The 12,343-nt window shown below is 39.3% G+C and overlaps 1 protein-coding gene across 2 annotated transcripts in view; it reads left to right on the top strand.

Annotated features, from left to right (window-relative positions):
- The window catches only part of LOC150104424 (glutamate dehydrogenase, mitochondrial-like), a 214,610-nt gene that overhangs the window by 57,961 nt on the left and 144,306 nt on the right, over positions 1-12,343 (top strand). For both annotated transcript variants that reach the window (XR_016548701.1, XM_090397011.1), the window contains exon 3: positions 516-604. Coding sequence is in view for 1 of the 2 variants with exons in the window: in XM_090397011.1 (XP_090253137.1) it covers positions 516-604 (89 nt within the window). In the remaining variant the exon portion in view is untranslated. The remainder of the gene's footprint in view (positions 1-515; positions 605-12,343) is intronic.

Consider the following 12,343-nt stretch of genomic DNA (forward strand, 5'->3'; position numbering starts at 1 on the left):
TTGTTTTATTCTTTTCAAGATTCCAGAGCACCGATGCCATGACCTTTCCTGCTGATGGAACTGACTTTGTCTTCGTTGACACTGAACAAGTGGAAAAAGTGTGGTCTAGATGGAATTTTTCTCCAATGTCAAATATGATATGCTTTTAATAGTAATACATGCTTGGAATCCCTGAATCTGTTTTTGGTAATAGGCCACACTGCAGGAAGGTGGGATGGGATGACTTGGCTGAGAGAGGCTATATGTTGCACTTGGCTAGTCCATTATTATTATTATTTTATTTTTTTTTTTTCGGTATTTAATTTCTGCAATTTTCTGGTTGCTTGTACATAGAAACCTTTAAGATTTTTTATTTTCCAGTGTTTTACTTTCCTTAAGAGGCTGGTCTGTGAGCCATTGTGGTTTTACTTATTAATGCCATTAGTATTAACACTTGGCTAATTCCTGATGTCTAATTTGTTAAGTATATGCATTTCAGGCATTTGTTTGTGAAACCTTTTTTTTTTCTTTTCCAGGCCATTCAGATTTAAATTCTCATGCATGCATTACAGGAAAGCCAATAAACCAGGGTGGGATTCATGGTAGAATATCTGCTACAGGAAGAGTAAGTGAATTAAAAGGGAGAGAGAATTACTTTGTAATGATAATATTCTTATTTTGACAGAAAGTTTGTGAAGTAAATTTTATTTTGAAATTTTCGAAAAGTGGCAGTGAACAAGTCTTTGATTTCAGATCTAACGTAATAAATATTATCCCTTTCTTTCAAGGTTACACTGTGGTCAGCATTCATAGTGAAGAATTTATGGACACACAATTTCTCCAATGAACAAGCTCTGAACCAAAAATTTGAAATCATTAACCAAACATTTGTAAAAATTGGCTACAATAAAAAAAAAAGTTCACAAGGTCTTCCATAAAAATGCCATTAAAAGCAAAAAAAAGATTACAAGAAAACAGTGCACTGTCTAAGTTCGATTCCCATCATGATGGGAGGAATCTTTATATGGACTTTATCAGTTGAAGGTGAGTTGCCAATCTCATACGGAGGTAGCAGGTTTTTTTTTTTTTTCTCCCAGAAACTCGGGAGAAAAAAAAAAAAAACTCGGGGTTTTTCATCCTGCATACAGACATATCGGCCCTTCAGAACACATGCAATTGACAGACAAAAAATGGTGGTGGATGCAGAGGTGTGGTGGTGGAGGAGGCAGAGGGTTGTGCAGTGAGTGTCCTCCTGCAATGAGTCTTCAGACTCCTTGAAGGTGTCACGAATAATAATAGTGCCATAGCCATACCCTACGTTAGGTGCATTTTAGAAAAAATAGATAGAACAAACACAACTTAAATACAACATCAAGACAACCTTCAAACCTCTGGCAAAACTAAGAAATTTACTTAGCTCCTCCAAAAGATCCTCTTTCATACCTTGCCCACTCAGGGGTTTACAAAATTCAATGTACCTGTAACCTACCTTATATAGGGGAAACAGGACGCACCATCCCAATCAGACAAAATGAACACAAATGCCACATTAAATACTTCCACTATGGTAAAACAGGCTTATCAGACCATGTACTCCAAACATGTTGCGAATTGACTGGAAAGGCACTAAGTCTCTACACTGCACTGCACCAAAACCTGGTTTGAAAGAAAATTTAAAGAAGCTTGTGAAATTCTAAAACATCATCCAAATCGTGAACAAAAATGATGGATTAATTATTCCAAGAATGTAGAGGACCCATCTTCAACCCATATAGCAACCAGAACAACCCCAGACAGAAGAAAATCTTAACATGCAAGGACTGTAGAAATTGTTTAATGTAGTTCCATTTTTTTTTCTCACCAGAGGTCAGGCTAGGATAAATGATTAACCCCTTAACATACAAAGATGTCTGTGACACGTCTTTTGTTTATTGCACCAAAATTGATTTTGAATTTTGGTTTCACACATAAATACAACCGAATATAGACGCTAGACAATCTTGTGCCTATTTTCTTTCAGCCGAGTAAAGTTGCCAACGGCGTGTATTGGCTGTTTCGTTTGCATTATTTTTCAAATAATGATGAATTTGATCCAGCAAATCATCCTTGCTAAAAAAATTGGCAAAAAAACGACTGCTTTCTGATTTTTAATTGGTACGTTTAGGGGTTAAGAAACATTTTGATTCATTTTATTTTTGTATAGTGCAATGGCATGTAGCTTGTATATTGTACATATGTATATTTCCTGATGATGATGTTAATACAGAGGTCGAAATGTTATTTGCTTAATGTTAAATAAAGTACTTATTTAATACATGTATCTCCATAAATTCTTCACTATGAATAATAAATATTATATAAGAATAATGAAATAAGGTGAATATACCAGCATAAGAAGAGAGAATATAGGGAGATTTTTCTAAGGGAAGGGGATATACAGAATATCTCATCCCACCTATATTTTGAATTTCTCTTTTTTTTTTTTTTTAATTTAATTTGTAATAATTATGACAGAAATATGAGAAAAAACAAACTACATGGAGTGTTCAAGAGGCTAGAATTATATATATAGGCATTAGGTGATACAGGAACTTTTCAGATATTTTGGAAATACTCTTCTGTAATCAGAATTTCACCTACAACCCATTTATGTAAAATATTAACATATTTCTTATTTTTGATATTTGTTTCAGAAATATTAGGGGAAGGCAAGTGTCTTGCCACAGTGGGGTAAATGAGTGAGTGCAGAAATGATTATGCAATGCTGAATGTGATTTCACAGCTTTCAGATTCAAATGGGTTGGTAATGACATTACACAAGGATAATTGTGGGCTCTAGGGGATGTTGAAATGCATGTACATGAATGCAAAAGTATCAGAAATAAGGAAGAGGAGTTTTTTTGTATTGGTCAACTTGACTTGGCCAAAAATTATAGGCATATATATAACCTGGGTGATAGAAAATGGTATAGTGACAGGGGTAGATTGTAAAGGATATTGTATTTTCGAGGAGGATAGAGGGAATAGGACAAGAGGTGGGGTATTGCTGATGATAGCTGAAGAACTATAACCATAAAAATTGGAAATTATGGAGGATTTTATGTCTAGGGTGGGGGATGGTTCATTTGAGGCTGTCTGACATGAGATAGAAGCCTATAGGACAAAATGTATGTTGGTTGCTGCTATAGACCAGGAGGTCCACAGGAAGATGTAGATGTCATGCATTGGCAAATTAGCACAATGAGTGCAGACAAGTAATTATTATGGGCGACTTCAACTATGGAGGCATAGATTGGAGGAGGAAAAGCGGCATGGCAAGATGGAAGTGGAATTTATATAGTTGCTAAGGGTATTAACTGAAACAACATGTTATCGAGGGAACCAGAAGTTTGAGAATGCTGGATCTAACAGCATCAGAATATATATCCATAGCCAAGATAGACACTCTGCCTCCAATCAGGAAGAGCGACCATGCCATCTTGTTCTGCGAAGTTACCAAATATGTGGAATTCCTTGTCAAGGAAGAGTTTATGTGAGCTATAAACTGGTAATTATGGCAGACTTAGGAGACATCTTGGAACAGTTTGAGAAGCTACAAGAAAATAACGTCAGTGGTGCATGGGAAATATCCAGAGATTGTTTGAAAGAAGCAATATTAGACTGCCTACCCTAGGTCAGGAGGAAAAACCAAGTGGGAATTAAGTGGATGAGTAGAGATATAAAGCAAGAGCTGAAAAGAAATCACTGTGCAGTAGAATGGTAATCAAGGGCAAATCAGATTATGAGGGAAAATTAGCTAAGCAGACCAAATTAAATCAAAGACTCTTTTCATTATATAGCAAGTAAGAGGAAAAATGAATATGGCAGAATAGCCTTAATGCTGATGGTAGCAAGATGACAGATGCAAAAGAAATAGTTGAGTTGCTGAGCAATCATTTTGAAAAGGTGTATCATTCAGGTGGAGATTTTGTAGCTGCTGATGTGACAGAATTGTGGTAGTCAAAATTGAGGTAGATGAACAGGGGGTGTTCAACATATTGAAAAATAGCAGTTTGAATTCAGCGGCGGTACTGAATGGCATGCCAACCCATGTACTACATGAATGTGTAAGAGAATTGGCATTGCCTCTGAAGTTGTTCAATTTAGGTCTCAGCTCTGGTAGGCTTCCAGGGTAGTGGAAAGAGGACAAGATAGTTCCATTGCATGAAGGTAGTGGTAAGACAAAGGTAGTAAACCCTAGACCAGTAAATATATTAGGAGTAGTTGTTAAAGTAATGTGAAACTTGGTTAAAAGTAAAATCCAACAGTGGGTGGATAGGAATACAATACTGTATAGTGGGCAGCATGGCTTTAAAGGGCAAGTCCTCTTGTCTTATTAATTTATTCACATTTTATAATAAAGTGATAGTGGAATTGGATAAAGGAAATGGCTAAACCATGATACTGCTGGGCTTTGCAAAACATTTGACAGAATACCATATTGAAAACTATTACAAAAGTTGGAGCAAATGGGAATGAATATGAATCTGAATATGAATAGTTCATCCTATTCCCAGCCCATCTCAGCCTCATACCCTATGGCACTATAATTGTACCAACTACGATGACGTTTCAAATATTTATGCCTCTTTTCCATGATCATATTATTGCCTTTGCTCTCCCAATTCAAACACCTACAATGAATTCTAGTAGCAAGGCTTATACGTTAGTTATACATAACTGGTAACTAGCTTACGGAATTAACAACACATATAAAGGATATTAATAAAAGGCAACTTTAATGAATAACTTCAATATTTCGGCAACGTCACGTTGCCATCTTCAGGAACATAAGAATATGGTATGTGTATGCAGGCACTAACAAAAGCAAATGAGGAAGAAGGCAAGAAACTCATATTGTTCCTAAAGTCCTAATGGTGCCCTCTGGCAGGCCAATTTGGTTGTCTTGGCTGTTGGGCTGAAGTTCTCATAATGCAAATCTCCCAAATTTGGGGTAGTTTCATGCATCCAAATCTGTTGAGGTTTGGAACGTTTTTTAAAGCTGCTGGTGATTCCTTGAATAATCTTTCATACTTAAACTTGCTGCTGTGTATTATTTTAGTTTTCTTCCAACGAATTCTATGGTGGGTATCTAAGGCATGGTCTGCCAGCCCAGAGTGGCTGTACTGGTGAAACCAGATGTAGTCTTTGTGTTATGCTGTCCTGCCTCTTTGGCCAAAGTAGGACAATTTGCAGCTGCAAGAGACCTGGTATATCCCAGGTAGGTCTAGGGGAAGTGGTTGGTCTTTGGTAGAGTGGATAAGGGATGCCAACTTTTTATATGGTTTATAACAAGAAGTCAGGTCATATTTTTCGAGGAATATTGGTTATTTTCTCAGAGGTGCCCTGGATGTAGAGGATAATGATAGATTTGGTGTAATCTTTATTGTGGAGGGGGGGGGGGTTGTGGTTTACTGGTTTTAGTATTTTTTGGATTTTTTGTGGGTTATAGCCAAAGCCCAATGACAACTCAGTGACATGGCGAGTAGTGCCGTCATTAAATAAGCACCTGCTGGGGTCACTGCCCCTGACATTGGGAAGCAGCATTGTCAGTACTGACACAAGGTTGAAGCCAAATGATGACGGAAAAGCTTGTGATCAGAGATTTGCAGATGGCAATATGATTATATTGTGTACGTCTCTAATACTGCAGAGCAGAAAGCAAACGGAGAAACTACTGCTCTACCTTATCTCCAGAACAACCACCACGACGAGCAAACCCTTACAATTGGCCCCAAGTTCCCGGCGTCCCTTAAACGGGACAGGGGTGCGAAGAATCTCTGGGCTCAAAATGGTGTCCACTTTTAAAATTGCAACTTGGAATGTCAGAACTCTGTATGAAGCTGGCAAATTAAGAAATGCCACAAGAGAAATGAAGAGACTGGGCATCCGGATTTTGGGAATTTGCGTGACAAGATGGCCAGGATCTGGAAAGTGTTAAAAAGATAATACGACAATGTATTACTCTGGGAATGATGAGAACAAACATCGACATGGTGTAGCTGTAATAGTAGATGAAGATAGGTTATGTGAATAATATAAAACAACAGGAATGGATGACAGATGAGATTCTTTCTCTTATTGATACAAGAAGAACGTACAAAAACAAAGACCTTGCCAGGTATACAGAAACACATAACATCATCAAGAAAAAAATAAAAGAAGCCAAGGAAAATTGGATGAAAAATTTATGTACTGAAATTGAACTGCTTCAGGAGAAACATGATAATTTCAATCTGTATAAGAAATTCAATGAAATTTCTGGAAAACTGAGGAAAAAGCAAATAGTGTCTCTAAGAGACGAAAATGGAAAAATAGTTCTAGAAGAAGAGAATAAAGCACAGATTTGGATAAAATATGTAACAGAACTTTTCAATGATACTAGACAGAAGCCTATAAATATAAAAGATAACATTCAAGGACCAGCAATCATGAAATGCGAAATAGAGAATGCTATACGAACAAGTAAAACAGGAAAAGCTAGTGGACCAAATGGTGTGCAAACAGAATTTTTAAATTTAATAGAACCAGACAACATCAAACTTCTTGAAAAACTATTTAATAAAATATATGAAAGTGATGAATTTCCATCAGATTGGCTCAAATCTACATTTATCACTGTCCCAAAGAAACCCAAAGCGAATTCCTGTGGTGACTTCCGACTTATTAGTCTAATGAGCCAAACATTAAAAATATTTTTGAAAGTAATTCAGAATCGTATTTATAGAAAAAGTGAAGAAACTCTAAGTGTAACACAATTCGGCTTTCGGAATGGTTTTGGTACTAGAGAGGCCCTTTTCTTTACCCAAATATTGATACAAAAATGCATAGAAAAACAGAAATCTGTCTTTATGTGTTTCATAGATTTTGAAAAAGCATTCGACAAAGTCAGACACAATAACTTAATAGAAGTCCTTCAACAAATAAGGCTAGACAAACAAGACATAAGACTAATAACAAATCTGTATTGGAATCAGTCAGCTACCGTTCAATTAGACAACATTACCACCAGTGATATTAACATCAAAAGAGGAGTGAGACAAGGATGTGTGCTCTCACCACTCCTGTTCAACATATATGCAGAGGTAATCTTTAAAAAAGCATTGGAAGAATGTCCAGAGGGAATCACAATAAATGGAAAGATTGTTAACAACCTTCGATATGCAGATGACACTGTGCTAATTGCAGATAATATTATGGATCTCCAAAAACTCATTGACAGAGTATACATAGAAAGCCAAAGAATGGGAATAAATATGAACATCAACAAGACAAAATACATGATGATCAGCAAACATCCAGCCTCATCAATGAAACTGACACTCAATGGGAAAAATATTGATCAAGTGTCAAGATATAAATATCTTGGTTGCTGGCTTAATGAACGGTGGGATCCAGAAATAGATATAAAGACAAGGATTGAAGTTGCACGGCAGTCCTTCATGAAAATGAGAACACTATTCTGCAATAAAGACCTAAACGTGGAAGTCAGATGCCGAATGTTGAAATGCTACGTGTGGTCTATTCTGCTCTATGGAGTTGAAACATGGACATTGAAGGCGACAACCATCAAGAAAATCGAAGCCTTTGAGATGTAGCTATACAGAAGAATGCTAAAGATATCATGGACAGAAAAAATTACCAATGAAGATGTCTTAAAATCCATTGGCAAAGCTAAACATCTTGTACAAAAATAATCAAGAAACGAAAAACATCATATCTTGGCCACTTCATGAGAAACAGCAAATACCAACTTCTACAAACTATTTTGATAGGAAGAATTGGTGGCAAAGGAACTAGAGGAAGAAAAAGAATATCATGGTTTGACAACATCAAGACGTGGACAGGAAAGAGCAGTGCACAACTGCTCAGATTAGCACAAGAGCGCAGTTTGTTCGCCAAGATGGTCGCTGACCTTCGATAGAAGATAGCACAATAAGAAGAAGATAGCCATTGGCTAAGAAAGTGTTGAGGATGTGGTTTAGTTCAGTGCTTAGGGCATTGTCATCTGAGCAGATTAATTTTGCCCTGTTATATAGTGTTTTTATAACCCCGTATTGTTGTGAGGGGGATGGGGAATTGCTGGTGAATGTATCTGCCTGTATGGGTAGGTTTTCTATAAACAGAGAAAACCAAAGATTCATCAAGCTGGCGAGTGATTAAAGTGTCTAGGAAGGGGAAGGTATTGTTTTCCCCCTTTTTCTAAGGTGAACTGGACTCTGGAGTGTTGGTTGTTTAAGTGTGTTAGGAAGGAGTGGAGGGTATCTGAGCCATATGGCCAAATTGCGAACACATCATCCACGTATCGAAGCCAAATAGTGGGTTTTTGTGGGGCAGAGTTTAAGGCTTTCTCTTACCCCCCCCCCCCCCCACCCCCCCCCCCCCCCACCCCCCCCCCCCCCCACCCCCCCCCCCCCCCACCCCCCCCCCCCCCCACCCCCCCCCCCCCCCACCCCCCCCCCCCCCCACCCCCCCCCCCCCCCACCCCCCCCCCCCCCCACCCCCCCCCCCCCCCACCCCCCCCCCCCCCCACCCCCCCCCCCCCCCACCCCCCCCCCCCCCCACCCCCCCCCCCCCCCACCCCCCCCCCCCCCCACCCCCCCCCCCCCCCACCCCCCCCCCCCCCCACCCCCCCCCCCCCCCACCCCCCCCCCCCCCCACCCCCCCCCCCCCCCACCCCCCCCCCCCCCCACCCCCCCCCCCCCCCACCCCCCCCCCCCCCCACCCCCCCCCCCCCCCACCCCCCCCCCCCCCCACCCCCCCCCCCCCCCACCCCCCCCCCCCCCCACCCCCCCCCCCCCCCACCCCCCCCCCCCCCCACCCCCCCCCCCCCCCACCCCCCCCCCCCCCCACCATTAAAGATCATTAAAATCGATGCAAAATGGAAATAATGCATTTATAGTTTACGTCGACAAATAATTAGATAAAAAAAGCTAAAAGACATTTATTGATGTAATTATTTAATTAAATCAATAATTATAAAAATTTGTTGATGTGATTATTTGTCTCCATGCCCCCCCCCCCCCTCCTGGAAAACATGACAGCACACCCAACCGAAATGATCCTACGACGCCACTGATATATATATATATATATATATATATATATATATTTATTTATTTGTGTGTGAGTGTATATATAATATAGGGTGTTTCAAAAGGGACTATACGTTTGAATGATAATAGAAGGTAAATAGTGATAGATCACCAATTTTTATTACCATGCAAATGTAGCATAACACTTGAAGTTTCAACACAAACAATTAAAGTTTGATATGACTGCCTCCAGTAATTTTGCAGATGTCCCATCTGTAATCAATTTCCTGCCACATGTGGCAGAGTATATCTAGTGTAACTTCAGCCATGGCAATGGTAATTTTGGAATACAGCTCATCTCAATTGGCTGGTAGTGGTGGTACAAACACTCAAACTTTTCACAAAGCCCCACAAGAAAAAATCTAACCCGGTAAGGTCAGTGGAACGCAGTGGCCATGCTACAGGCACCCCTCTATCAATCTATCTGCCTGGAAAATGGGTGTTGAGGCGCAACGTTATGTCTATCAGGTAATGAGGAGATGCTACGTCTTGATAGAAATGTAAACGCCCATCATGGTCATTGTCATCTAATCGTGTTATTAGGTACCCTTGCAGCATTTCCAGATACATACCACCAGTAACAGTAGACTCAGAAGAAAAAAAAAAAAAAAAGAAGGGTCTATACACGTTCTTCTTGCTTGTCATACAAAAAACATTAGCCTTTGGGGTGCCATGAACATGTTCTACAATGGCATGTGGATTTTCGCTTTCTCTAATTTTGCAGTTGTAAGTGTTTACTTGCCCATTTATGTGAAAAGCGCACTCATCACTGAAAATGATCATGTCCAAAAAAGTCCTCATTTTGTTCTCTCCTACTGTCTTTCTTTAAATGTTGTACAAGAGTAAATTTATAGGGCCTTAAATGTAGACGCTGTTGTAAAACATGGCACACACAATCACATGTGAATTCCAATTTGACAAGACATCTGTCTGGTTGATTTTCCAGGACTTTCCTGGAAACTTTCTCTAACTTCTTCCACAACAGCATTGACAGCACATGGCCTTCCTGTTGGCCTCGGTGATGCACAGAACAGCATGTTTCCACAAAATTGTTGTGCCACTTGTAGCATGCACCTACTAGCAGGTTCTTTGCTGTATTGTGTGTGTGTAAATTCCTCTAAACTTGTTGCAAACTTAGTTTTCTCAAATCAAAGCACACAACATTTTTGCTCTGCACCATCAAAAGTTAACATTTTCAAATGGTGTGATGTATCACACCATCTAGTGTTGTCATTTGATAATAAAGTTACATGATCAAAAAATTGATGTTTCACATTATGACAATTTCTCAACTTTTGTACATCTTCTGAGTTATTCTCTATTCTCCTGCAAAGTTGTATACACCATTTTGAAACACCCTGTATATATGTGTGTATTTATATATATATATATATACAGAGTAATTATGTTGTTTTATTCGACCAAAAAACTAATGTAATAAAAAGTAACTAACACTGGATTTATAGGTTGTAATGATAAACCTGCTAGTTTCACTGCCTGTGTGGCTCAGTAGATGTGCCGTTTGCACACCACGGCACTTGGCTGCACGAAGGGCTGCACGGTTCCTGAGTTAGTCAATCTCTGGCACGGGCAAGCGGGTTTTTCGTCCCATAAACTCAAGAAAATCGACTGTAGAACCCACATTATTTCAGATAATGCGGGTTCTACATCTCATGGTCCCTAACACATGTACTAAGAGGTATTCTTTTTTTTTTGGTTATAATCCTCAATCTAGACTGATAGAAGTCGCTTCATCTCGATCATTAAATGGCTTCCATTTCGGGTGATCTGCATGCTTAAAGAAGCAGTAGCAACTTTTCCTTGTTCTTTGTATTCTTTGCTCTTATTTAATATAGTCCAAACTATAGACTCGCTGTATCCCAGGTCTCGCACAATCATTGTATTACTAGCGCCACTTTCATGTCTCTTAATGATTCCATCTTTTCTGGTCGAAACCAAGAAAGACTTCTTGGTTTCGGATCTAGTCAGCAACTAGAAGAAAGTTTTCTAAGCCTTTTTTCGACCGGTTCCTGAGTTAGTCGATCTCTGGCATGGGCAAGCGGGTTTTTCGTCCCATAAACTCAAGAAAATCGACTGTAGAACCCACATTATTTCAGATAATGCGGGTTCTACATCTCATGGTCCCTAACACACGTTAAAATACATGTGTTAGGGACCATGAGATGGTGGCACTTGTTGAGCCGTCTCTTTTCACTGCATGCAGCTTAATTAGTAATAGCCTTGAGCCAGCTATCTCTGATTGGGTACCAGTGGAGATTGAACTGCCCACTCAGTCTCCAAAAGTTAGATAGGGCTAAACAGCCTCGCCTACTCCCTATATGCGGGAATAAAAAGGCGTTAGCTGATTTTTTTTTTTGGATTACTAGTTTCACCACTTAAGCTAGTGGCTTCATCTGGGTTGGGATGAACAATTATACAACATACAATTATACAACAAGAGTTAAATAAGAATCATGACCACTAAAAAACACCGAATGTGTAGGAACCATTATACAAGAATACAAGTACAACAGAAACACGTGGAGCATGGATGCTGACTTTAATTACATAGAGCACACACATCAAGAAGTTTAGAAATAAGACCAAAGGAGCATATTGGAGACTTCAATAACAACAGAGAAGACAGCTCAGGCCTGGCATTCCATTTCTCCCACACCCACCACCACATTGAATGGGATAAGAGCTCAATACTGTACATAAAAGATAACTTCAGCTCCCACAACATCAAAGAGGCTACAATGATAATCCATTCATAAGGCACTCTAAACAGAAACCAAGGAATGATTTTGTGTGACATTTGGAAATCACTCATTAGATTTTTAAACACTTCACATTAAGTTTTCTGCAAACTATTGGGCACACCTGCTGAACAGTGATTGACCATGATTATAGCATTCATGCTCCACATGTTTCTGTTGTATTTGTATTCTTACGTAACAGTTCTTACACATTTGGTGTTTTTTAGTGATGTAATGATTCTCATTTTACCCTTGTTGTATATTTGTTTGTTCATCCCAACCCAGATGAAGCCACTAGCTTAAGTGGCAAAACTAGTAGGTTTATTAAATCATTATGACCCATAAACCCAGTGTTAGTTACCTTTTATCTATATACAGGGTGTTAAAAGGCAATAATTGCTTGATATATATATAAAAGCAGTTAGTTGGCTTTTTCTCAAGTTGTGTATATAAACAAACATATTCTCTTTG

The sequence above is a fragment of the Typopeltis vanoorti genome, chromosome 8, assembly GCF_054136105.1.
Source record: "Typopeltis vanoorti isolate ZY-2024b chromosome 8, IOZ_Tvanoo_1.0, whole genome shotgun sequence".
Lineage (NCBI taxonomy): Eukaryota > Metazoa > Arthropoda > Arachnida > Uropygi > Thelyphonidae > Typopeltis > Typopeltis vanoorti.